At 35.2% G+C, this 26,392-nt stretch overlaps 1 protein-coding gene across 1 annotated transcript in view; it reads left to right on the forward strand.

The window, feature by feature from the left end:
* The first annotated feature begins 250 nt into the window (after positions 1 to 250).
* KLHL4 (kelch-like family member 4) overlaps positions 251 to 26,392 on the forward strand; it is a 43,706-nt gene continuing 17,564 nt past the window's right edge. The window contains exons 1-3 of the mRNA XM_010572428.1: positions 251 to 672; positions 24,886 to 25,059; positions 25,517 to 25,653. Of these exons, the coding sequence (XP_010570730.1) occupies positions 251 to 672; positions 24,886 to 25,059; positions 25,517 to 25,653 (733 nt within the window). The remainder of the gene's footprint in view (positions 673 to 24,885; positions 25,060 to 25,516; positions 25,654 to 26,392) is intronic.

A 26,392-nucleotide genomic window follows, 5' to 3' on the forward strand; every position in this document is an offset into this window, starting at 1 on the left:
ACTTGTTTAAGGTCTGACCTCATCATCCTGTCAGTATGGATTCCCACCTATACAGTTAGTAGCAGCTTAGCATCGGCTTGAAGAGCTTGCAGTATATTAATCAGAAGAGAGAGGGAGAAAGCTACCGGTATTTGTTCTTTTGTTGTCTTTTCTTAAGAAGAGGAGTTGAAACACAAGAGATAACAAAGAATCCATTTCCTTTTAAAAAGAAAAGGTTTTTTTTTTTTTTTTTTTTTTCCCCCTGAAAAAAATGTCAGTATCTGGAAAGAAAGAGTTTGATGTGAAGCAGATCCTGAGGCTCCGCTGGAGGTGGTTCAGTCACCCCTCGCAAGGCTCCACAGGCACGGGGGGCTGCCATCAGCAGGAAGGATATGAGCACAGAGGGACACCGGTTCAGAACAGGTTGAAGAACCACTCTCGGGACAGAAATGGGCTGAAGAAAAACAGCAGTCCTGTCCACCACAATATACTGGCACCCGTGCCAGGTCCAACCCCAGTGCACCACCGATCTATTCAAACCTGGCATCAACAAAATCTCATAGAACAGCTTCGATCAAATGAGGATATTCCCAAAACAAGCACAGAGGAAAACTGTGTCAAAGAAGATTCAAGTAAAACCCCACAGGAGTTGCAGATGATCACAGAAGAAAATTCAGATGAATCTGCAGAGAGGTAGGAGTTTTAAAGTCTGCACTTAGAAAGCCATACTTCTATCCAAGTTATTCCCTAAAACTGTCTTTGTTTTTAACCAGAATTCCTTACTGAATTAGTCTCACTTCATATATGTGCACACCCACACTCAAGGGAATAGGAACACGTTCACATTAAAAAAAAGAACAGGAACGTTGTCATGAAATTTTGATCTTTGCTTAAGATACATCATTCCATAACTATTCCATAAAAATAAAATCTGCCAGTTTGTCAAATTTTCTCTATTACAGTTTACAGCATATTAATTTTTTTGTCTTCATTTATTATCTTTAAGTGCAATGAAAAAATGAGCCTTCTGAAATATTGTCCTCATTCTGACTTTATCAATGGGTGCAACTTTGACAAATGGGAACTGCTGGAGGTGCACAGTCTGTGTGGTTGCCATCGATCTGTCAAATTTCTCACTGCTGTTTTTTATTGCCTTCTTGACAAGTATAATTAACCTTGAACTAAGTGGAAAGGAAGCATCATTACTTTCTTTTTTTAAGGGTTTATTTGAAATCACATTACTTTCACAGCTTAATATACTAAGACAAATACTTTCTGCAAGGTCAGGTGAAAAAACACTACAGCTATGAGACCTTAAAGGTATAAGCACAAAGGAAGAGCTATTTTTAAGATGTTAATACAGGGAAGAAAATATTAATACCAGTTATTTGATTAGAGCATGCCTTTTAATTTTTTATGGGGTTGTTTTTCAAAATTGATGTCAGCATGATTAGTTTATACAGCAACAATTTTACCCCACTTTTACCCCACCTTGGACTCAAATTATGCATTTATAACATGATTATTTGCACCATTTAATGAGATTACCATCACTCTTTGGCAGCTATTTACATTTCTTGCATTGTATTTAAATACAAATCTATCTTACTTGAAGTTATAGTTTCTCTCAGTAAAACCAAAGTTGACAGTTTGTGTATTTTTAGCAGAGTTATTATTTTTCACGTTTTACAGCTGCTGTAGGGAACATCTGCAGACTGAACAGAAAAAAAAAATGCATTCCAAATTGTCATTTTGAAGACAGTACTAGTAGTCAATATGTACTGCATAAAATCATTACAGAATAAAATCAGTAAAGTAGGAATGTGGTAGTTCTGTATGTTTACTAGTGTACTAGTTTGTAATACTGTGTATTACACTGTGATGTGTAGGAAGCATACTCTTAGTATAACATTTGGAATGATTACAAATCTCCTGCAAGGGGGGAAGAAAAAGTAATTTTAGGCACACCTTAGAAGGAAAATCAATTTAATTTGAAGAAAAATAAGGAACACTGAATAATCAAAGTAAGATTTTATTCCAGGTGAAGAAGGTAAAAAAAATATAATCAATTCAGTTTGGAAGTTATAAGCCACTGTCTTCTAAAATAAGATGTGACATTTTCTCCAGCTATATATAAACTTTCTGCTAAGACCTCATGAAGTTTTGTGCCTTCATATTCATTCAAATATAAGTTCTTCTCTTGAGCTGTTTAAGTTTGCAGCTTTTAGAAAAGTTTTAGGAATGTATATATCTTATAAATTATTGTTATATTCAAGTAAGTGTATTTTCTGTAAAGTTATCAGTAAAAGCTTTTTATGCATGTTGTAGGCTAAAACCTATCTTAACATACACCTTAAAAGGCTGAATTTGTAAGAAATTGTTTAGAAAGTGAATCCTGACTATGAGTTTCTCTAAAATTTTATTTCAAGACAATAAAGTCAATCATTAAAACCAGCTTAACATAGCTCAAATTTCTTAAATATATACCAACAGAAATCATTAAGTAAACCACTGTTCTCTTCCCCTATCGCATCCAGCATAGGCCACACACAAATTAATATATGAATTGATTGGGCAGAAATGAAATACTGAGAAGAAGAAATAAAGAGAAGTAGCCTTATATCTATATCTACCTATATCTAGTTGCTGGATATATTTTCATCTCTTCAGAACAACGCCTCATCTTATGCCTTTGAAATCATCCCTTTAAATCATTTTGGGCCTCCTTTTTCTTTAGAAGTTCCAAATAGTCACGATCAATTGTAATCAATGAGATCTGCTAGTAACTAACACATCTGAAAAATCAGGCATTTGCAGGATCCCGAGTCCCTCTTCCTACACTATTAAAGCCACTGCATAAGGAACTATACAATATTTGCAGCCATATGCTCTTTCCCATTCATACCTGAGGACACCAAAGACAATCTCATACAAATTTGCCTTTTATTCCCGAAAAGGAATCGTATCTTCAGAGTGGTTTTCTCTAATCCAGCAGGTTTACCTCTGCCTGTAGAAGTCCCATTTTTAGCTGGACTCTAAAGCAGGACACTGCTACATGTCACTTGGCCATTGAAAATAGTAGAAAAGGACAGAAAATGAGGCCAATACCTCAATCTTGAGCAGACTATGAAAGCAATTTCTACTAGCAGCTTAATGCTTCCTATGAAAAAGCTTTGGAAACATGAAATCAATATTCTCAGTTTCTTCAGAAAAACTTGAGATGTGTTTCTCTAGAAACCTCAGGACTTAATGCTTTCAGTGATACAGATATAGCACTCTGGGGATTGATGAAATAAGGCTTGTTTATTGAGGAGGAAAGGTAAATAAGAAAGTTCCAAACAGTTCCATTTTGAATATACTATCATCAATACACTTGCTTCTGCTTTCTTCAATAATTTTTGGTAATCCTGTACCCAAATTAAATAGCGCAAGACCTAAAGAAACCTTTCTGACCTACAGGCTTGTTCCTGAATGATATCGCATGGCAAATGACGGACAAAGTAAATGAGGGCTTAAGTGACCAAAACTCATTAGTTTTGTAGTAACAGTAGCCAGTTAAGATGTGACCAACCAATAAATGCTAGATGCATAACAGATAAATAAATTGCTTATTGGCACAAGGTTAATTAAAGCCTCCCAGCATGCCTGGGGACTGTCTTATCCAGTGTTTCTAAGGGAACACACTCAACAGGTATCAAACAATCTTCTAGAAGCATCTAAAATGATGGGCCTTGACCTGTTATAAGATCCTTATGGAAGTTGCATCTATAGTTTTGAAAAAAGCTGAACAGTGGACAATACACATTTAATTGACCTAGTCTGATTATCACCGATCTGCTCCTTGAAAGAGGATTGGGACTTTTCACAGGTGAAAAACAGAGAAACTAGCTAAAACGTGAATAGATACCAAGATATTTTGTTCATTTGTACACTGTATTTCCCACTATAAAATATTATGGTATTGCTGGGATGGTCAGAAAGCTAAACCTGCAAAGTATGGCTGTGCAAACAAAGGGCAAAAACCTTCAAAGATTTTAGACTTGGCTTAAAGTAGGAGCTTATGTGAGCTCTGAAAGAATGCATGGTAAATAAACTGAATTCATCTGGTTTCAGAAAGCATAGTTGTGGATTTTTGTGCACTTTAGCTAGCTGATGTTCATCTGATCTACTCTAACTGCCTGGAATCTTTTGAGGTTCAGGTTCCTCCGTCAGGGAGACCTTGAAGCAAAAACTGGGAAGATTTGATTGCTAGATTTTGTTTGAGAGTCGACAAAACCTTTGCTCTTGCGTGCAACACGTGAACACACGCTTGTGCACACACAAACTAAAAAAGCACTGATAACTCCAAATAAGAAGAATCCATGATATTGAATTACCTTGATTATTTCACTTGATAAAGTTTGGACTCACAGGCATGACTGTATTAACCTTTCAATATGAGCATTATGCCTAGTATTTAATAATATTATGCTACATTGCCACATCAATTTATGTATGATTGCTAGGAGATATATTATGATTCTATAAGTATACTATTGAAGACCATGTGTGCTGGTAAAGTACGTGTGTACCTCTTCTCCTAGTTGCCCAAAGGCAGTTAGATTTCAACAATGAATGCAGGATCCATTCATCATTTTTCTCTCATGCATTTTTTCTAATTATATGGCTGAAAAAATGCTGACAAACTATAGTTTGGTTGAAAAACCTGAGTTTTGCTAAAGATACATGCTTTCTAATTTCCCATATGAGACAAAATATACTTCTAATTAATTTTAATAGAATCTTTTGATGTCATAATCCAAGCAGTCAGTACTAATGTACATGGAAACAGATATTTGGGAGGAGTATCCTCCTAATTGAGGCAATGTATTTTCTGTAGTGACTATTTATGATGTTTGGTTATTTTGATCCTTCATCTTAAGACATGAAAACTCATCTAATTGGCCCCCTTTTTTTTTGTCAGCCACATGGAAATAGCTAACAGACCATTTCCATTACTATCTCTTACATATACGCACACATACATGTACATAACTATTTCAGATGTTATCCCCTATATGAGGGTGTTTCTCCTGGAGTTCTATTTTTATTTCCAGTAGTGGCTAACAGCCTTGGCTCACATTCCAGTGTGAAATAAAGGTACCACAAGATAAAAATACCCCTTTAATTGTTGCATTATCCCAGAAAATACTGGACAGGTAGAAATGAATGAATCAGTGGGCAGTGCCTGACTGCATTTTCTTGCACACACGATGCCATTTTTTTGGTTAGCTAATGTGGCACAGACCAAGGACACATGCTGTCATGTTTTCTTCTGCTGAGCACTTTTCTGGGGAGAGCCATTACACTACACATGCATCATGTCCTCTAAAGTTTGTAACAGATACTCACTGAAATGATGTCTGCTTAATTTTCCAATACAAAAGATCATTTCCAAAAAAAGAAAACAGGTGATAATTTTCCTGGTGAAAATGGAACGTAGAATTATTCTAGAAACCACTGGTCAAACCAGATTGAGAGGGTTTTTTACATTAAAAGTACAGTTCTGGGTATCCAAATAAGCAGAGTCCTACCACTGGTTCATAAGAATGACTGATAATGAATGACAATGCCTCTAGTAAAGGGAAGGACTGCAACATGTCCTTTGCAGAGTTGATGATAAAGCATTGCATTCAGAGTAGTACATCATGACACTATTTTCCCCTCATGAGTAAGAATTGAGTTTTGTGAACCATCTCTGATGCCAAGGGTAAAAGCTTAGAAATGACTATTCCTAATCTCACGTAGCAGCAGCCTTTATTTTTAAATGAAAACATAAGAAGTGCTCCAATTTTATTGTCACTGAACTTCCAACATTTTGAAAAAAAAGCTTTCAAAAATCTTAACTTTAACAAATAAAATGTTTGCAAACATAATAAAGAATACTGGGCATCTAGTCAGACGGCATGTCAATCCTTCTATGACAAAGTTGGATCAACTATATTTAGGTGCTTCCTTGGTTATCTGTAGCACAACTTAAGCTCATTATTTCCTTGATCTTTCCCCCATGGATATAGATAGCATATTTTCCCCTTTTTCTTGTATCCACACTATTGTTCTTTAGAGCATTTGTTTATATATTTGAAAATTGCTATAAGTCTGAAGAGCTGCAATTCTTGCAGAAGAATCTTTTTTCAGAAGTCCTACGCTAGACAACTATGATAATTTCCACTGCTCTCCTGACTTCCTCAGCATGTCTGTCTGCACTTGCAGTACTGTGGTCAGATCTGGATATGTTCTGGTTAAAATCTGACAATTCTAGTGTAGAGGGCAGGATTACTTACATGTCATTCTGACTAAAAATCTGTTTGAATATCCTGCTCAGTGGGTTTTTTGTCAACAACATGGTGCTATTGCTCATGCCTGGCTTGTGATTCACATGAAACTCCTGACCCTGTACCAAAGACCTGTTCCCTAACCATCTGTACATTTTTGCAGTTATTTGTTCCTAAATATAGTATTTTGCACAAATAAATTCCATCTCATGTTTATCAGAAAAAGTCTCCGAATTTCTGAGTTAATATTCAGTTCTGATCCTATTTAATGTGTCCAATTTACTGATTTAATATTCAATTCTGATCCTATGCTCCAATATACTTGCAGATCTTCTCAGCTTGGCATGATCTTCAATTGTAGTAAAGTTCCTACCAAAGCTTTCCCTTTATTTCCTCCTTTGTCCAGGTAATTTAGAAAATTTAGGAAAAGTCATAGTGGAACTTCAGTGGAAAGTTCCTTAGGAACCCAGTTTGATTTAGCTTCCCATTTATCAGTGAACCATTGATAATTACTTTAAAAGTATGATTTCAAACCAGTTTTGCACCTGTTCTATAATGGTTTACTCCAAACAGTAGTACTAGGTTCAACCAGAAGTATCTGATATGCGACAGTGTCAAATAATATTCTCATGTCCAAAATATAAATGACAACTACTTCTTTTCTGTTCTCCATAATGCCTTCTACAACCTATTCATGAAGGACTTCAGTTTATTTTGACATGTTATTCTTGACAAATTTTTGCTGACCGTTAGTTTTCTCTTTTATTTCTAAATGCTTAGAAATAATAATGAAATTACTTTTACACTGCAGAATTTGGCAAGAACTAAGAGCTAGGAAAATAAATTATCTTTCTGTCTTGCGGGGAATTTTGTGATTTCTTTAATGCTTATAACAATTTAATAGATACTTCAGCAGTGTATTTTAAAAAGATGATTTTATGCCAGTCTGCTATGGAAAACCAAAGTGCTTTATTGCTACCTCAGGGACAAGCAAAAACTAATTGTCTTCTAATGATGGCCTTTAACTAAAGGTCAAAATATGAATTTGAAATTGGAGACATTTGAAATGGGTTATTTAAGATATTGTAGTTCATCTCCTCTCAGAAGTGGAGATCTCCACGGCTCACATGGCCTTTCAATGCTTCAGTGCAGTGGAAGAGCAGTTTGCGGCAGGGGAGCGAGGGGGACATTGTCAATGATGGTTTATGTACACCCCATTGGCATCATTGAGATGCTGCATCCGCTAGTGCCAGAGATTACTTTAGTTTTACTTATGAACTCAACAATGGCTCAGGTAGCACATGAGATAATTAGTGACATTAAGCTGAATTTTAATAACATTTTATGGAAATTCACTCACAACTAGTTGAAAAATGATAGGTGAGAGTAACCAAGAAAATTTTCCTTTGATATCTAATGTTTTCTAAGTGTAGAAAATTTGTGAAATTATAGTAAGTGTCATCTGATGCAGGATTAAAATCTAAAAGGAGAATTACCTTTTTCCCAGAAGCTGATAATTCACAAGGAGGGATAGGACTTTTCAGCCAACACGCGAACGTAATGAACAGTAACCAATGAAGTCATTCTGACTAAACAAATCCTGTTGCCTCATACAAGAGGTCTTGGTACAGACATTAGAATCAATATGTCTCAAAGGCATCCTCAGCAGATTTTATTCCTATGTTCTCCTTCTATTATGATACCTTATGAGGAACTTGAAAAGACAAAATGTACGTGAAATTAAAGTGGTTTGAAACAATTATTAAAAAATAAAAGAAGAAGTAGGCTTGTATTTTGAAATTAGTTTTATACTTAGCCTGTGGAAGGAGTGAATATTTATGCAAAAGACTTTTTTTTCATAGCTACATAAATAGAATCATAGAATAATTTAAGCTGAAAAGGACCTCTGGATGTCATCAAGTCCCCACACGCCCCACCAAGAAGGCTATGATGAGAAATAATATGACTTAAAACACACACTATTTTACAGGCTTACTCTTAACATGCTTAGCTTTCAAAGATGAATTATTACAGGCAAGGGGAAAAAATACCATTTAATAGTAATTTAAGAATCTAGGACAATTCTATTCATTTCAAAACAATTTCTTTATGATTCAATTATCTTCTCATTTCCACTCCATACAGCTTGCTCTCAGCAAAGACAGCTGTTAAATTACTTTTTAAAGAGTTATTATTGTTCTTAAAATCACTTCTTAATGTCTCCAGAAAAAGTTAAGGAGATGATTAAACACATGCAACCAATGCAGAGCAGTTTTTACAGACATACTGAGCATATGCAACGGTAAGATCAACAGGAAATCGTATGGTTCTTGAAGCATTCTTGGAAAAGGGGGAGAGAGTTTGCCTGATTTGAAAGATACAGCTAGACAACATTCTGAAAGAAATGAACAATTTATTTTCACTGTTGTTTTGTGGCTGAATTGTTCGCCTTGAACTATTTGAAATATCGTAATGAGGAACATTACTAAAATCTTTCACATTTAAAGAAATGGATTTGTTTGTTATAGTCAAACAGCTAAGTTAGCCCAATATATACCAATTTAGTTTAGCTCCTTTCATTCTGCTAGAATAAAATAATGATACTACATTTAAAGAATAACTATATCAGGTGAAAAGATAAAGAATATGGCTTGTGTATAGCATACCTGTAGGTATGCAGGCTAAATGAATACAAAAATGCAGCTGAAGTACTGTTGGGATTCACCAAAAGAACTTAAGGTAAGTGTAGGAAATAAACCTAAAAATTAATCTCTAACACAAAGCTATAACAAAATTTCTTCCTCTGTAAAATCAGACTCCATCTCAGTGACTCTACCATCAGATGATACGCTCACACGAGAACTTCCCACACAGCTCTGACAGAAAACCTTCTCCCAGTCCACCCCCTTCCCTCCTTTTCTAAGCAAATCCTTAATAGTCAAAACTCAATTGGAAGCTAATTAAAATAGATAGAACAAAAACTTAGAGCCTGGCTCTTTGCAACAATTCTGCCTGTCCAATAATTATTAGCATAAAACATCTTTCACTTCATTCGAGTAACTGTTTCCATTTCCATACCATAAGTCAGGATATTTCACTAAAAGTCTGTCCACTGCTCACAGGTAACAAGGATAACTAAAAGTATTTAAAAGAACACCCTACCTTATAGCCATTACTTCATTTGAGGTTGAAACACATGATATGGTATCTAAGTGACTATAGTTTAAAAATGTTTTGTCAGGAAATCGGCACTGTATTCTCATGCTGTGTTCTACAGCTGCACGAGGCTGCCTTATTTAGAAATGTAACAGCCCATGAAGAGTACATGATTAAAAGTTTGCTTCATTGTTTTCTCAGCTAAAACCCATTTAGGCTAAACAAACATATTTATTGGAAAAGAAAGCAATGTCTGATACCTGGTTCTTTCTTCAGTTGAAAGTCTTTGGACAAGAATCTAAATATCTTACCTGTATATTAACATTTGATTTAATCAAATTCAAGCTTTCTCAGCCAGCTTCTAACTTTTAAAATGTATGAATTTATGACTAGTTGTATTAGGATCTGAAAATCAATATCTGTGGGTTATGTCTCAGATTTGTTTCTTGCTTCTTATATAAACTCAGAGAAATCACTTAGCCTCTTGGTATCACGATTTACACATGTTAAAGATAGCATTTTCCTAGGGACACAATAAGAACAGATCAGTGTTTTCAAACATCAGAATTTGCCTGCAAACTGCTACTAAAATGCAAAGTGGAATGCATGTACATTATGGCTGATGCATTATACTATATAGTTGCACAGTTTATCTTCTCATGGTAATAATAACACAAAAAAAATCAAAGTCCATGACTTTAACTAGAAGTTTCCTGTTACAATAAGCAGTAGAGACTACCACTATATTTACAATAAAATGTTTTAAACAGCAAACAAAAGGAATACATTTGAAAAAGTGGACAGCCACTGTCACCATTTGCTATGCTTCAGTTTACCTGAAATTAGAAGTCAAGAGGAAGGGAGGCATTCTTGCAAGAAATGAGCATTTTCAAAGCCTGCTCATTTTAATAGAAGTTGAGAAAATGAAGAACCTTTTGAACTGGGCAAATATACCTTGATTTAAATGGAAATTGTGAGCAAACCACTAAGAAATCCTAGGAGTTGGAGAAAAGCTATTTTAAGCTATTACATATGGTTTGCGTTGCTAGGGAAACTGCTTTTACAGTGTTCATTTAGCACAGATGCTCAGGAAAGCTCTGTGTCTCCATGTCATACCATTTCAGAATGCTTCAGAATGTGAGGAAACAGAGATGCACATATACACACATGCAGACATAAATATCTCTGTAATTTTACCTTAGTCAAGTTCTGTGTATTTGGCGGAAGTTAGATCTTTCCATTTCTGCCATGACCATGGTGATAAATCAAAAGCTTTGTAATTTAAACCCTCTGTTTCCAGCCTGAGGATAGTTGTTCAAATATTACCTTCAGTTTTGATCCATTTGTGTTCATGTTTTAGATAATCGTCTATTTAGAGCAAAAGATTTGCCTTTGCCATATATGTAGTGAAAATGCAGGGGGAAAGACCAGCTCTGGTGACACCATTTCTGGCCCACCCTTTTGACCCTAGGGCAGATGTGACTTGCCAAAACGTATCATATAACCTGCTCCATGCAGGCTTTACTGCCACAGTGCTCTGCGTTCTCCCTTTATGTCTTCAGTGCCCAGGTAGGTGACAGCCTGGAAGGCGGCTGCAGTCTGCCGTGCTCAGAGACGTACCTGCCTCTCTGCTGGGTGGGCACGAAAGCCCAAACCCTGAGCACGCCACTGAGCACGAAAACGTGTGCTGCCTTTTCTTTTCTTTGTCGGAGAGCAACAGCTCTATAAATTTAGAAAACATAGGATTTGAATTATTGAGAAAGAATTACTTTTTCAAAATTTGCTATATATCAGTCTCTTAGATTTAAGAGATCTTGTTTATAATTTGGGAATGGCATATTATTACTGTATGCCATTATCCACACTTGGTGCACTTTCGGATCCCGCTACAAAGTGAATGCATTCTCACTGTCTATCCAAGTAAGGTACTCCAAAATTGCATTAAAACAATTCATGAATTCAGGTATGTGAATTGTAAGCTCTGTGCACGATGGACCTGCAAACACATGCGAAATCACATTTTGGGGACATGTCTACCTGCAGTCACATAATAGGTATATAACCAGTCTTACCGACTATGCTGCAAGCTCAGGAACCAGCTTTTGAGGTTTTATTATTGGACCATATGGTAATCCAGGAACCAGTATTTTGAGTACTAAACTTCTAAGGCCTTGAAGTTTTACTTACGATTTAACAATGATTTGTAGTTTGAACCCTCCTCAACAAAATAATAATAAAAAAGAAACAGAAAAAGTTTTTTTAAGAAAACATATTTTAGAAAGCTAAAAATTAAGCCCATCTATGGATGTAATGTTGAAGGCACCCCATAATGTGCTATTAAGGGCACTTGACTTTCATTTACTCAATAAACCCAAAAGATACTTGCTAATGAAAAAGAGAATAAAGACATACTCTGAACAAAAAATTTGGTGTTCTACAGTTTGAAATTGTGTTTATAATGGATATATACTGATCTAACCAAACATTAATAACTGTAGAACCCGAACTTGCCACTATTGCCTATTTGTAAACTATACTGTTACTCACATATCAGAGGGTAATGTAAGAAAAAGAAAGAGAGAGTAGGTTAGAGATTTGTAGGGTCTTTGCACTACCACAATAGGTTTAGACTAGGTAGGAAAGAGGCAGAAATTTGCTACAAAGTAATTTAATTGGAGTAATGAAAACGATCAGTTATTTTGGACATCACAACTACAGCTTTCTGCAGAAAGTTCTCTATTTTGTCCAATACACTGGAGCATTTTGTGCTTTTCTGGGTCATGAAGTATAATTCAAAACATATGTAAACACTGAACTATGACTATATCAAGAGTTTTAAACCAAACATACATAAATATCTTTTAGAACAATGCTTTGTAAAAAGCATTTAAAGGTTAAAATGCTTGTTCTGAGTCATGATTTTCATGACTGTCTCACAGAGGATATTCACAGAAGATTGCCTCCAGTCTATCTGGCTGGTCATTCAGTTTACAGAAAGCTACATGTAAAGCCAGAAATTCCCTCCTATGCCATTACTTCCCCCACGCCCCCCCGCACCCCACATGCTAGTACAGTGGCTTCAGATGGACTTTTGCTCTTTCTGTCTGAGATGCTTGACCTAGTAAAATCATCCAGCAGTACAGCCAACTCAGTGTCTTGATATATCTTGTCATAGCGGATTTACAAGCAGCGTAAGAGAGCTTACTGGGAAGTTACAGCATTATGATCATGCAGGAGCCAGACTGTTCAATCAGAACACGATGAAGCAGTGAGAAAAGCACAAAAAGGAACAAGGTTGTAAGTCAGGACTAATTTTTTGTCTTAGTTTGTTTTTTTCATTCACTTAAAGGATCCTAAATTCATCCATAAAAGAAATTTAGAGTGGCTTGGTGTTACAAGATGCCAATAAAATTGCTCAGCATGAAGCTCCCATGGGATGCCACAAACCAGTAGAGCTCATATGTGCCTCTTACTTCCTCGTTTAGTAAGTAGCTCAGTTACTAGTTAGCTGTTTAAAGTTTCCTTACACTTTTTCACTTAGTGTTACAGTGAATTTGAACTTGAACTTAACACAGTTAGTAAAAGAACAAAGTCAGGACTGGAGGGACAGTTTGGTCTGTTCAGTGGAGCAATAAAGCTCTGATACGTTTACTAGCAAGCTACTGAGCTTTAATTCTTCATCTGGAATTATTTCCTTATATATTTTAAACACTATATCAGGTTGATAGCTCATCTTTGAATTTTCACAAGTTGTTTTCTTTTAAGTCTCTACAGTTTCTAAAACATCCTTTGTTGTTCCCCATATGTCAAGCCATTAAGTGAAAAGGCTGTTATTTCACTTTTACTGGCTAATGCTGTGACATTTCATAAATCAATTGATGGTAAAACCCACAATTTTTTACCTTTTCTAATAAGTAGCTTTCAGTCATAACCATATTTTAAAATAATTTTGGAGAATAACATAGCTGAAATGTGAAATTTCTGATTTCTAGACTCCTAACTTTCTCATCTGTTACTTTTTTATTCTATAAACTGTTTCTGAGGTCTTTTCAGTTTTCCTATACCCCAAATACTCTCTCTCAAATGCAAAACCAATTGCTAACATAGATTATTTGGAGGAAAGACTTGTAATATATTAAGGTGATCTGTACACTCCTGGCAAGATAGAAAGGTAAGACCCCAGTAGTAACACAAATATAGTTTCAGCTTTGCCTGTTCTATTTAATACATCAAATTTCACATTGAATTTGGAGGGAACATCATTTTTATCAATAAAGAGGTGTTCAGCAGACAGTGTCTAGCAAAAGGTGAGCGGGAAAGGCTGACCTACCCTTGAAGTATTTGATTAGCTCTCATTTGATCCTCTCACTGGTGGAAATACAGTCAGTAGGAACACAATAGAATGTGTGTTATGGTACTGCACAAAGATTAAACAACTAATAGCAGTTTTCTACAGGCATAAGAGAAAAGTGTGTGAGAAACTGAGCAACTTCCCAAAAGAGAAGCTAGATCATAATAATTACCAGAGAGGGGAGCATCAATGCTTTCACAACAACCTTAAAACATTTGGATGGTAACAGATAAGTGTTTACATTAATCTACTTAAAGCCTTTTTACTCTCCAATTCAAAGCCTCATTAAGTATATTATTACTTCTTTCCAGTTTTTTAAATTACCAGGAGTCATAGGCTCATAAGATCACAGGATAATTTGGGTTGGAAGGGATCTGAGGAGGTCTCTAGCCCCATCCCTGCTCAAAGCAGGGTGAGCTGTGAGATCAGCCCAGGTTGTTCTGTGTTTATCCAGTCTGGTCTTGAAAACCTCTAAGGATGGAGACTACATAACCTGGTGAACAGTCTTAAGGCATATCTTGTAGCATATTTTACCTGAAACAATACAGATTGCAAGCAACCTAAATAATCAATTCCTTCTTCAGGAGGCAGAAAACAAATCTAAGGAAAGATTTGTTTTTTCTGTCAAAATTAGATATGATAGCATATTATCACATACTTTGTTTAGTTATTGTTATATTACAACCTCAGCAAAAGTTGTAATACATATTTTATTGAATAAATGTGATAAAATTGCTCTGTTATTTTTTGTAAGATCACATTATAATGTTATTTTGCCTCCCTCCAGCCTAGAATGGTGAATAGTACAGGCACTCCAGGAAAAAATCTGTCATAATACTATAAGCAATACTTTTCGCAGTTCCTATCAGTTCCACTTTTACTTGTCAGCCTTTTTTAATTTTTCTTTTGATTTCATATACTACTTTTATTTAGGTTTCATGTTTTTATTCCAATTCAATTACAGCAAACTGATGTTGACACAGACCCTGGCTTGTTGGAGCAGTCAGTTATCACTATTATCTGCCAGGATAAATGCCAAGTCATAACGGCATCAAGAGTACAGGTTTTCTCAAGACATGTTGTCAGAAATAGTGTTAAATACACTTGATACTGTCAAATAAAAGTAGACCTAATACCCTATCTGTAAAGGTTGTACAATTCTCTTTCTATCTTACAAAGATGCTAGGGACTCCTGCCTAGAGGTTTCCTCAATAAGCAATTATTGTAAGTTGCTGTCTCAAACCCCTACTTTTCTGAGCAAGCATACTAGATGTTCAGTGGACATTAATTTCTGACATTAGAAAAAATGCATTTAATAATGAATACTAAGATATTTCTCAGATATTAAACAAGTGAAAGTCAGTGACCAAGGCTAAGAGCAGGAGGTAAAGCACAATAGTCTACATAACTTGTAACATTAACAATTCCTTCCAGTATATGTAGAAGGGTATTCAGAGTATGCTGGTTTTATTGTACTGACTTGAAAGAAAATCCACTCAATTGAGCCAGATATGAATACAGCAGGTTAAGTTATTTTAATACCTTTCTAGACCTAGGTTTGAGCTATGTTTTCTGACACAGAAAACCAGAAGATAACAACTAGCTGGAGAATACTTTGTTATCAGGATATCTGTACCTATGAACACATAGAAATACTTGGCTATAACAGAGGGAAACACTCTCAGGGTATAATTACACAATTAAGAAATGGGGGGAATTAGCCACAGATAAAATTATGTAGCTAGCAAAACCTTATAGAATAGAAAACTTCAGTCTCTCTCTCAAGTGTGCTTTCTACCTGAGAGGCTGACCATACCTTTATATACATTGTCTCTCACTCTTTTCTAATAAATCTGTAATTATGACAGGGCACGCTGGCTATATAAGTTAAAAATCACACATTTTTTTTTTCCATTGCAGTAGTGTTTAGCCTTGAATGAGGTATCCAGCAGATCAGCTGAATCAGGTGAGGAGATATTTTGGAAGAAACCTGTAGATTTTTACATGACTGGGGAAGTATCATGTATAGTGAAATGAAATTTAAAGCCGTGCCTTCAGCTGAAGTGGGGATTATCACGTTTTCCCATTTAAGTGAAACACAAGTCTTGTTATTGCTTAGTTAAAATCTAAACAGATAAAAGTAGAAAAGAAAAAGATGCAAAAAATGAACTGGTCATGGCAAGCTCAAGAATAGAGTCCTTTTGCATTTGATGAAGTACAAAAAAAGAAGGGAGAAGCATGTGTTAATGTGTTATGGTAGTGGTCTGAGTTTTCATAAATCAAGACATCTTAAATCTCACAGCAGTATCCATATCTGATTAGCTGCAAAGCTCAAAATGATAGGGGCAAAGATAGTTGCTATTGAGACTGTTACACTCTGGCTTTTCAAAATTGTGTTCACTGGAGATGGAACCACTTCACATTCATTTTTTTTCTTATACTTGTATCTCCCAATATCTGTTTTGTTCCACTTTTGCCAACAACAGTGAAAGGGGATAGCATAAAGCAGGTCTTCTTCCCCACAATCTCTCCCATCAGGAGTTTTTCTGAAAGGTGCTTAATGACATAAGAAACATGGACTTAATTAGTTTCATCTGGCAATAGTTATGGTTGGATTTAAAACATTTTTTTTTGCAGTCGGCTTGTATTTTGTTTTGTATGTCTTCTAAATAAAAATGCCACAAGGTCATGTCCAGCATTTAGTCATTACTTTTCATTTTGTACATTTTGACAGCTTGAGATAGTGCCATATCATGCCTTCTGGTCACATCAGTTTTTGTTCTTTAGAAGAGGCCATTAAGTTATCTAACAATATTATCAACTAGCTACAACAAAGTTGAGCAAGAAGTAGTCAGCCGCACTGAACTTCTCCTTCATGACTTTTAATTTCCCTCCAACATAATTGTGTAATAGAAGCATTAGATTAGACATCGTGCATTGCAGTGATGACTGCAGAATGCTTCTTGTACAGTTGGAGTCTGTGTTAATTAAGAAAATGAAGTATTCCTCATAGTTTAGATTATATCACATCTTGCATTGTAAATGTCAATGTACAATGACTTAGTATTGATTTTCTCATTTGTCTTAGGAAAAAATGAATGTTAATTAAAATATAATGTTGTTTAAAAATGAGTTATACAGCAATATCCACCATGCCAGACATGCAATATTACCATGCAGGGAAATACTTCCTTCTGCAAGAAATGGCTAAATCAGCACATTAATGGTTAAACATGCTGGTTCAGAGAAAAGGATAGCCTTTTTATAAGGTTGCTATAATAAATTATAGCTACAGGTCCTAATCATCACTAGTGTAAACAACATCATGGCTAGTGTCTTCGGTTTCTATGAAGTTGCTGCTTCCTACATCAGCATTTAACCTAGTATTTTCTAATCAAACTTTTAAGTTAGTTCAAAAACATCTATGGATATGAGTGTATGGAAATTGATTTTATTACTGATGAACCATAGTTACAGAGCAAGATTCAATTTTCATAATTCCTTATCCTTATATGGCATTTGCTTAACCTTGTGTAGTTATCAAGGTAGTTATAAAGGAACGACATGCAGACTTTACATCTGATCAATTCTAAACTAATTTTCAGCAGTTGTAATCTCAACATACCTACTTTGAAACTTTCTGTCTATGAATAGTAAGATGATAGCTTTTATATACATGCAAACAAAAAGTAAAAAGTAAACTCAAGCATTGTTTATGATTTGAGAAAAAAGGCACGTGGGTGTTTGAGATAAGTAGCCCCCACTACATTTGGCATTATCAGAACAAAGGTGAATTTTAAGATGGTAATATACATACTCCTGTCTTTTTACCTGAAATGTTTCACTTAGTTATTATTCTCTATTACATAATGTAAATGAATACAGTGTTAATTCTCCTGGAGTATAATGTTCTTGAATGGTGATTTAGGATGGCATTATTTTAAATTATTTCTCTGAGACACTCACTTCATCATTGAATATAGACATATATCCATTATAATAAAACACTCATGGACGTACAGGCAGTTTGCTCTCCAGACTGATTAGATATTGCTAGAGATCCAAGTTTTGAGAAAGTATCTCACGCTATGGAAAGAAGTGTTAAGTCATGTCATTATAAAGTTTATAGTAAAATTTCACATTCAGATTAGTCTGAATCAGGAAGGGAATCATTATTTAAATTGAAAACTCCTACTATATTACAAATTTTAACACTGGCAGGTCACTGTGATAAAGTCCCTAGTTATACTGAGTAACCCAATGGCCATCATATTTCAGAAGAAAGTTTTGCTCATTTTTGCTCCTACAGTCCTTTTAGTGAATTAAACAACTTAAACTGGCTCACTATAAACCTCTTTGTTCAGCCTATGAATATTGCACTTTGGGCAGCTACCTCAGAGCTGGGGATCTTGCTCCCGGTGGAGCTGCACGACAACCCCAAGGCCTTTTGGGAAGGCAGTGTGGGGCGCTGCACGCAAAGCCCCCGAGGCCGATAAGACTTGCTCCACAGCCTTTCCCAACCTATCGTTCTGACTTATGAGAAGTGAAGGCCAGCTGACTCCTAATTTTAATGTCACTTGAAATTTGTGAATGGATCTGCAATAAATTGCTGAGCAATTTTCAAAACTCAGCCCCAGAACTCAGGAACAAAATCCCATAGATGGTGACTCTTGAATAGGCATTTATGTAACAGTGAAATTTTAAAATGTTTGTCTTCAGCAGATAAACAAAAACAATTCGCGTAGTACTATAGTGAGACCAAAGAAGATCTGGACCAGATCTTACTGTGCTTTTACACAGTAATAGATTACAGAAACTACTTTCTATGTGCATAGGAATATCCCATTTCTTAACTATCTGTATAAAGCAAATTGCGAGCATAGAACTCTACTGTAGACACAAGATGCCAATAAAGGAATGCATGAAGCTTTCAACAAACTGTTTTCCCAGTAGCAAAAGATCAACAACTGAGGGAGTACAGATGCTAATAAGAACAATCTGCACTGCAGTGAGCCTGAAAAATAATTTTAAATTAACCTCCTCTGTTAAAAAAATAAATACACAATTTCCAAAGGAAAACAGCTTCCTGGGGACAGTGTTTGGCTCTACCCCTCTCTGTAACATGAAATCATGATGTGGCCACAGCTGACATAAAGCATAAAGGGCTGTACGGTGCCCCGGGGCTCTGCGGTTTGGTTGCAGCCTCTATTTTCCAGTGGAATTACCCCTCCAAATACATGCTTTCTATTCATAGGAGAATTCAAAATATCATAACCCAAATTCATCCTGATATGAATCATAATGGCATTCATCTGTATATTATCATGTCTGGGGGGGAAGAACAAAACTCAAAACAGCTATAGTACTTTCAGTGATACGTTGAAGCTCCTGTGTTTAATGATATGCACACTTATACTTGTAATCCCAAATGGAGAGTTATTTTAACTAATGCCAACTGAGAAAAGTGGCAGGTTTATGCTAACACTAGCAATAAAAAATCATTAAACCAGGCAGTTTCAAGAGCTCCAAGTTCTAAAGGAATTGTCAGTATGAACTTTCAATTTAGATAGGTTAGAAGTCAGCAGTCTCTCCATTAACTTAAATAATTATATATTTCAATTGCTTATTTCTTTGCTACATCTTTTTCTGTCATTGTTACTACCTCATGTTAATGTTACTACCTCAGCAGTCATCAACATATAATACAATTTTCCATACTCTTTTGGATCCAAGTTTTTTACCCATACCCTAAAAACTTCAACAAAGTCTTTAACTGTTATATTTACAAAGAATAAATAATAAAAAGGGCAATCACCCTAGAAAATTAAAGGCTGAGGTTGGGACAGTTACTGATGTGGTATATTTATATCAGCAAGCAGTCAGTACGTGTGCATCGACTTTATCATTATTTTACCTTTGTTCAGAAATGGCTTCCTAACTGAAATATTTTTCTTATTTCTCAGCCAACTGATGTGGTTTATCTCTAACAGTTGCTACGGTCCTATGATTTTGTGTTGAAAACCAGCATCTCTCAATCTCCAACCCCCCGACACTGCCCAACAGACAGAGGGTCAGGGCTCAAACAGCTGCATAAGAGAGAGTCTGCCCATGGGGGGGTTGACTGCAGTTTTCTTGAATAAGCAGAAACAAATGAAAGAAAGAAAAATGATGAGTTGCATTGTAAATATTGCTGCACAAACAAACCAAATTGATGAAGTTGCAGTTTTGTCTCAAGCCTTGTCGCTGCTAAAGCACACACAGTGCACCACAGAGCTGAAGTCACATTGGTGCTTTCAGCTATGATAAAGTCCTTAGGATGCCTGATGTCTCTAACTGGTATCCAGTTTGCTGCTGATGGCTGGTATGATTTACAGTGCGGAGGTAAGGTGATCCAAAATCAAAGTCTGTGAGTGACACTTATAACTGAACTGTTACTTGATTAAACTGAATTTCACAAATATTATAGCAGGTTAAATAGGTACATTCGACAAATATCCAAAAGAGAAGTAGTCACCATAACAATATAAATAACAGCCTTATCAAGAACAACAAAATTAAAATACTGCTTTTCATCACCTGGTTTTCATGCAGTATCATGCTTCTAAGCTTCCTTATCAGGTTTACTTTCTGGTTTTTGGCCATAGACACACTTAATGAGGCCCTTTAAGAACATACTGAGTTTTAAAAAGGACATGGCAAATAAACGGCATTTATGTTTTATCATGTTCCAATTAAATAATGAGGAAAATTGAATTTATCCTTTATATACTGATTAATGAAGAGTGCCGTGCTGATTAATGAAGAGTACTTTATAAAGACAGAAAATTAATTTTAACATAATTTAGAAATTTAAAGAATTGTAGGCCTGGAATGAATCACAAAACTCATCACATCAATTGTCCCAACCAAAGAAAGTGTGAAATTTTACCTCCACAACATCATCTTTGAGTCACAGCTTGTTTGGGGTCCAGTATAATCTAGCTGTTACCTCAACTGTCATTTCTTAGCCTGTGCTTCATTCAGGTAATTACTCATACACAAGTGTGAGCAGGTCTTTGAAAAGTAAAAATTTGCCTAAAGTTCAATGACAAGGACAAAGGTGGCTCTCTGAATTTAAACTCTATTCCCAAAAAGTTTGTGACTTGCTATCATATATTGATGTAACAATTAAACCCCGCTTCTATCAGAGGCTTATCTGTAATAAAAATATGGAGCAGCATCAGAGGCAGATTTTGCCTGGAATGCATTCCGAACATCTTCTGCCTTTGTAAGTGAATCCCTGCTACATTTCAAGTGTAGCTATACCAGTTATTCATATCTCTTGTATTTGTTACACTTAAAACATGTCATCCTAGCTCAATTTTGAAAATGTCATGTGAAATAGTGTCAGAAGTCATCCAAAAGTCAAGATGACTTCTGACAACTAATGTTTTTCTCCCAGTAAGCTTTGTTATCTTGTCAAAAAAAAAAAAAAAAAAAGTTGTTATGACATGATTTGTTCTGAACAGCCATGCTGGCTGGTATTTATCTCCTTGTTATCATCAAGACGCTTAATGCTTTTTGATTATTTCTTCAATTTTTCAGTTTATATTGTCTGCTTCAAAATTTCATGTTTCTTCTTTTTAAAAATGGTACCATATTTTCACTATCTTTCACAAATCCTTACAGGAAAAGTCTGAAATTATTTCACTTGGCTCTCTACCTAAGATTAAATTCATGGAGCTCAGCTACTTTGGAATCATTTAAATATAGATTTATCTCTGCTCTCTCTAGGCTAATCCATGTTCTTAAGCCATTATTACTAATGCTAATGGTGTTAGCACAACTCAGCATCCTAGCGAACACTAACCCAAAGATGACTTTAAGCAATTTGGGTTTCTGATTCTTCATAACAGTTCATTGATAATTTTGGAAGTAGTGGAAAACTAATTCCTTGGTCATTATAGGGCTAATGCACTTTTGAAAACTTCTATTATTCAATATTCAGATTTTGTTTGTCCAAACTTGTACACATTTTATAGATGACAAATATTTCTCCACCTTCTACATTCTTCCTTTCTGAGTAGGTTCACATGAACCTTGACTTCTCTTAATGTGCTGTTCTCGACACATTAACCCATACCACATAGAACAAGATATGACAGGTAGACATATTCATACCAGCACATTTACAGCGAGCTTGCCTATCTCTGTATTACAGTCCAAAGCATCCCCTATTATAATTCAACATAAAAGCATCAGACTCAAGGATATTTTCACTGACTTCCTTTAAGATACTTTAATCTCTGTCTTCTTTAGTTTGCTGATCCCCAGTACTATATTCTGAAGGTCAATATTTGAGTTCTCCGCAGTGACAGTCATACACTAAGGAAAGTATAGAAATATTTTATCTTATATATAGATATATTATATAAGATATAAATATTTACCTTTGAATTTAATTTTTCCCTTCCATAATATACTATAGCTACCATTTTTAATCAGCTGCTGAAGATAAACTAGCAATTATAATAATAACATTATTAAAGTTAATGGAGCACTTTTTTTGCTTCCAGTATTTTTCAGTCTTGGAAGACCTCTGTCTTTGAAATAATTAATTATGTTAGTGGTATTTCTGCTGTAGTTAAAGGTCACTCTACAAAACATGTGAAAAAAGTACCCAGGACCGAAGGAAATTATTAGACCCTAAGTCCCTTTGTAAATATTTGCAGCTTACAAAATTTGCTCTACCCACAAATACATACACACTATGGGAAATTATTTATTTCGGGAAACTAGTACTATGCATTTGCAATAGAGATCGTTGAGTATTATTTATTTGATTTCTGCAAACATCAAGGGTAGGTGCAGTGTAATACATACTTAAATACAGTACTTAGAGTGGATATAATGAATCTGAAAAATATTTTTGAAAAAATAATTTTCTGAAATATGTTAAACAAAACTTAAGAGGTAAATAGCAAAAGAAGGATGTTACAGAGTATGAATTTGGCATAAAGTAGCTGATGCAAAACTAATGAGCATATAATCCAATTTTGCAGCTTCTTCATTTTCAATGAAGCATTGAAGGAAAACAAATAAAAAAGTATAGTCATTAAACTCACTGAGACAAATTAATTTTTGTAAGCTGTAAAGTACAAAGGATACACATTATAGGTGAACTTGATTTGCCCCTTTTTCTTTAAAAAAAAAAAAAGCATTTGAAATTGTAATAAAGAGTTTCAAAAGAAAGCTAGACAGTTTATTGCACTATTTGGTATATCTTAATGTGTTTGCAATTAGTAGTATAATCTGAGATTGCCCAGACACACACACACGTGCACATACAGTGCACACGTGCAGTGCATCCAAGGATTTCAGATGCATCAGGTCTGCTGTTTTTCAGGTGACACGTACATACACCTCAGGGCTGACATCATACCTCAGTTATACCAGAAAAAAACGTGTCTCTGCAGACTGTAAATGATCTTACAGATCCAGCGAGTCTGGCAGGGCCAGGCCTGAGAGAATATGTTGAACTCTGGTGCATCTGAAAGACAACAAATACACTGGGGATCTGAGGGGGTTTGACATACCAGTGCCCAAGAGGTGCCATATTCCAAATGGGCTGTGGGATGTCTATAAATGCAGTACAGAAATCCAGAAAACTTCGTATTGGTAGATTTTCAGATAGAAGAAAGAGATATGTCTGGAAAAACCCGGCCACACAATAGCCATACCAACCGAGATTTTGTTCTATACCATTCTGAAAAGCTCTGTTGTACAGTAACTTTCTTGTATTGCAGAGGGGACAGAAAACTCTACCGTGCCTCAATTCAATATTACTTTATAATTTGATTTCTAATTATTTCCCTTGAATTCTGATTAGCTATTTAATGAGGTATGATCTTTGAAAATGTATGATCTACCTTATCTCTACTTTCTGATAATATTACTGATTCAACCTGATATACCCATTTTTTATTTCTGTATTTTCTGAACTAGATGTTCAGTTGTGAACATAATCCAATATTCTGCTAAATTTAATACGTAAATTTCATGAAGAGATTTTATCTCTCCTAATAATTTATGAATATGTATTAACAGTATCAAAGACAATCAGTAAATTTAATCAAGCAGCTACCATTATTTCCTAGCTGGGCTTGGAAATTTAAGAAGTAGGTGCTTTACATTTTAATAATATATGATATTAAACTGAGAAAACATTTTTCAAAAAAAAAATTAATTAAAATAGTGGTGAAGATATGTGATATACATGTATATCAACAAATGCATTACTATTTTACTAAAAACAGATGAATATAAAAATAAATATTTTTCTAAGAAAATATCAAAAAGGTGTTTCAATCTGCAACATAATCCATATTAAAAGGCAGTAACGAATGACGTCTTAAAAAACAGTGTGGGTATTTATAAGTGGGACAGCTAACAGAATTCTGGAGTGGGAGGAATATATTTATAACGTGCATTTCCATGAAAAGGCAGAGAAATTAGTTTGTCTTTATTATTTGCATTCAGATTCTAAAGGCTATATAATGTACTGATTTCATCAGCTTTGAGTTTGGTAATTTGTCTAGAATTATATGGTCCTTGTCAAATTGTCTTCTGATTCATTCCTATTTAGTAATGTAATTTAATGTGTAGAGTATGAAGAGAAACAGAAATACGACCTAAAGACACGTGATATCCAAAATTCCATACCACAAGATATTTTAGCTATTAGTATCACAGGAAAATAGGTTTGGTTTTTACGTATTCTGTTTGTGAATTATCAGGAGGCTGCATTTATCCCATCAATGCTCAGCAAACAGTGCATCATTGACACAAAACTGCTAGGAACTGGAAAACTCCATAGCACCACCTACTACAGGTAACTGTAGTAAACTACAGTTTATGTGCAGCCTTATAAATGAAAACTTGCAGATACCAAACAGAAAAAAAATGGAAGAAAGCATAGTAAGACCAGGATCGTAAGAGCTTTGTTATTTTAAACATTTCTGTACTGCCATTTGAACAAAAATTACAGGAAGAACGTAATCAGCATTTATAATGCTACACTCATCACGCTGCCTCTTTCCCTTGCAGGCTGTCAACGACCAGCAGCTCACTGTTTGGAATGAACACCAATGGCTCAGATGAGTATTTCCAGTCTACAAACCACGCAGAGCAAACTTTCCGCAAAATGGAAAATTATCTGCAGCAGAAGCAGCTGTGTGATGTTCTTCTTATAGTTGGAGACCAAAAGATTCCAGCTCACAGGTACATTTCCCAGTACTGTTTACATGGCTTCAAAGCCTGAAATTTCTGAATGCTAGGTCAATTTATGCCTACCCTGTTTAATTATGAATGCACGGTTACTGTAATTAGGGCATCAACTAGCAATGGAATAAAATGATGTGATCAATGTTTCATATTCGTTATTTCAAATAGAATGAAATTCAAATATGAACCATTGATATTGTCCATCGTCCCTTCTTGCTGCTGTCAAACTGTAGCAAGATCAGTGAAGAAAATCTGCCCAAACAAGAACTATGGGAGAAATTTAGATTACTAATTACCCTTTTAACTTTATTGCTCACTGCTATAAGATTTGAATCCTATGCTAAAGATAATGTTTCTATTCCACACGCAATTTATTATATAATAATAATGGATTTTATGCTTGCTATTGAGATTATGAAGTAATTTGCAGTCCTAAAATGCTTTTATTTTCAAGGTTGGTTCTCAGTGCAGTGTCTGATTATTTTGCTGCAATGTTTACTAATGATGTGCGTGAAGCAAAACAAGAGGAGATCAAGATGGAGGGCGTAGACCCTGATGCGCTGAAAGCTTTGGTGCGCTATGCCTACACAGGTAATTCTTCCTCCATTACCCACATCATTGTTGTAAAGGAAGATAAAATCTATTCAATGCATACATAATTGTCGCTTTTTCCATTTCATACTAGTACATAAGTACATGCCCACATGATTTAAAACTTTCTCTAGAGAGGATGAATAAATGTTAGTGTTTTATATAATAACTTATTCTAGAAGATATGCAGAAAATTTAACACATATATTCATATTAGACATCTGTCTCTAACTGGATACAAATTATTTCAAGAATTTTAAAGAGAGAAGAACATATTTTGCCTGTTGCCCACCTCATGCAGTGACACAGAAGAGTGTACTATGAGCCTTCCTCTCATGGGTAGCTATAGAACTAGTCTGCCTGGGTGGCAGTTATTTGGCTCACTCAAGGTTCTTGAGTAGGAATAACTGGAGGAAAACAGGAATACGATCACACCCACAAGCAGAGCAACTTTTACTACAAGAAAGTGCCATCACATTCTGAAAAAGGTTTACTTATGTTCTCTTGAAAAATTAAAGAGATTTTATCTTAATGAAATTAAATATTTTATTTTAATACCAGAATGCTGTATATATGTTTTTTCCCTAATTCCTTTTCTCCCATTTTCAACACTTACCCCTGTACTGCTGAATCTGAAACGGTTGAACCAAATAGCCAAAAAGACCAAGTCAGAGAACTGTGAAACCCCTTTCATCTGCTCTATAGTGAACAGTGGAAAATGCTGTAGAACATGACCACT

This window comes from Haliaeetus leucocephalus, unplaced genomic scaffold (genome assembly GCF_000737465.1).
Source record: "Haliaeetus leucocephalus isolate CR32 unplaced genomic scaffold, Haliaeetus_leucocephalus-4.0 Scaffold340, whole genome shotgun sequence".
Classification (NCBI taxonomy): domain Eukaryota; kingdom Metazoa; phylum Chordata; class Aves; order Accipitriformes; family Accipitridae; genus Haliaeetus; species Haliaeetus leucocephalus.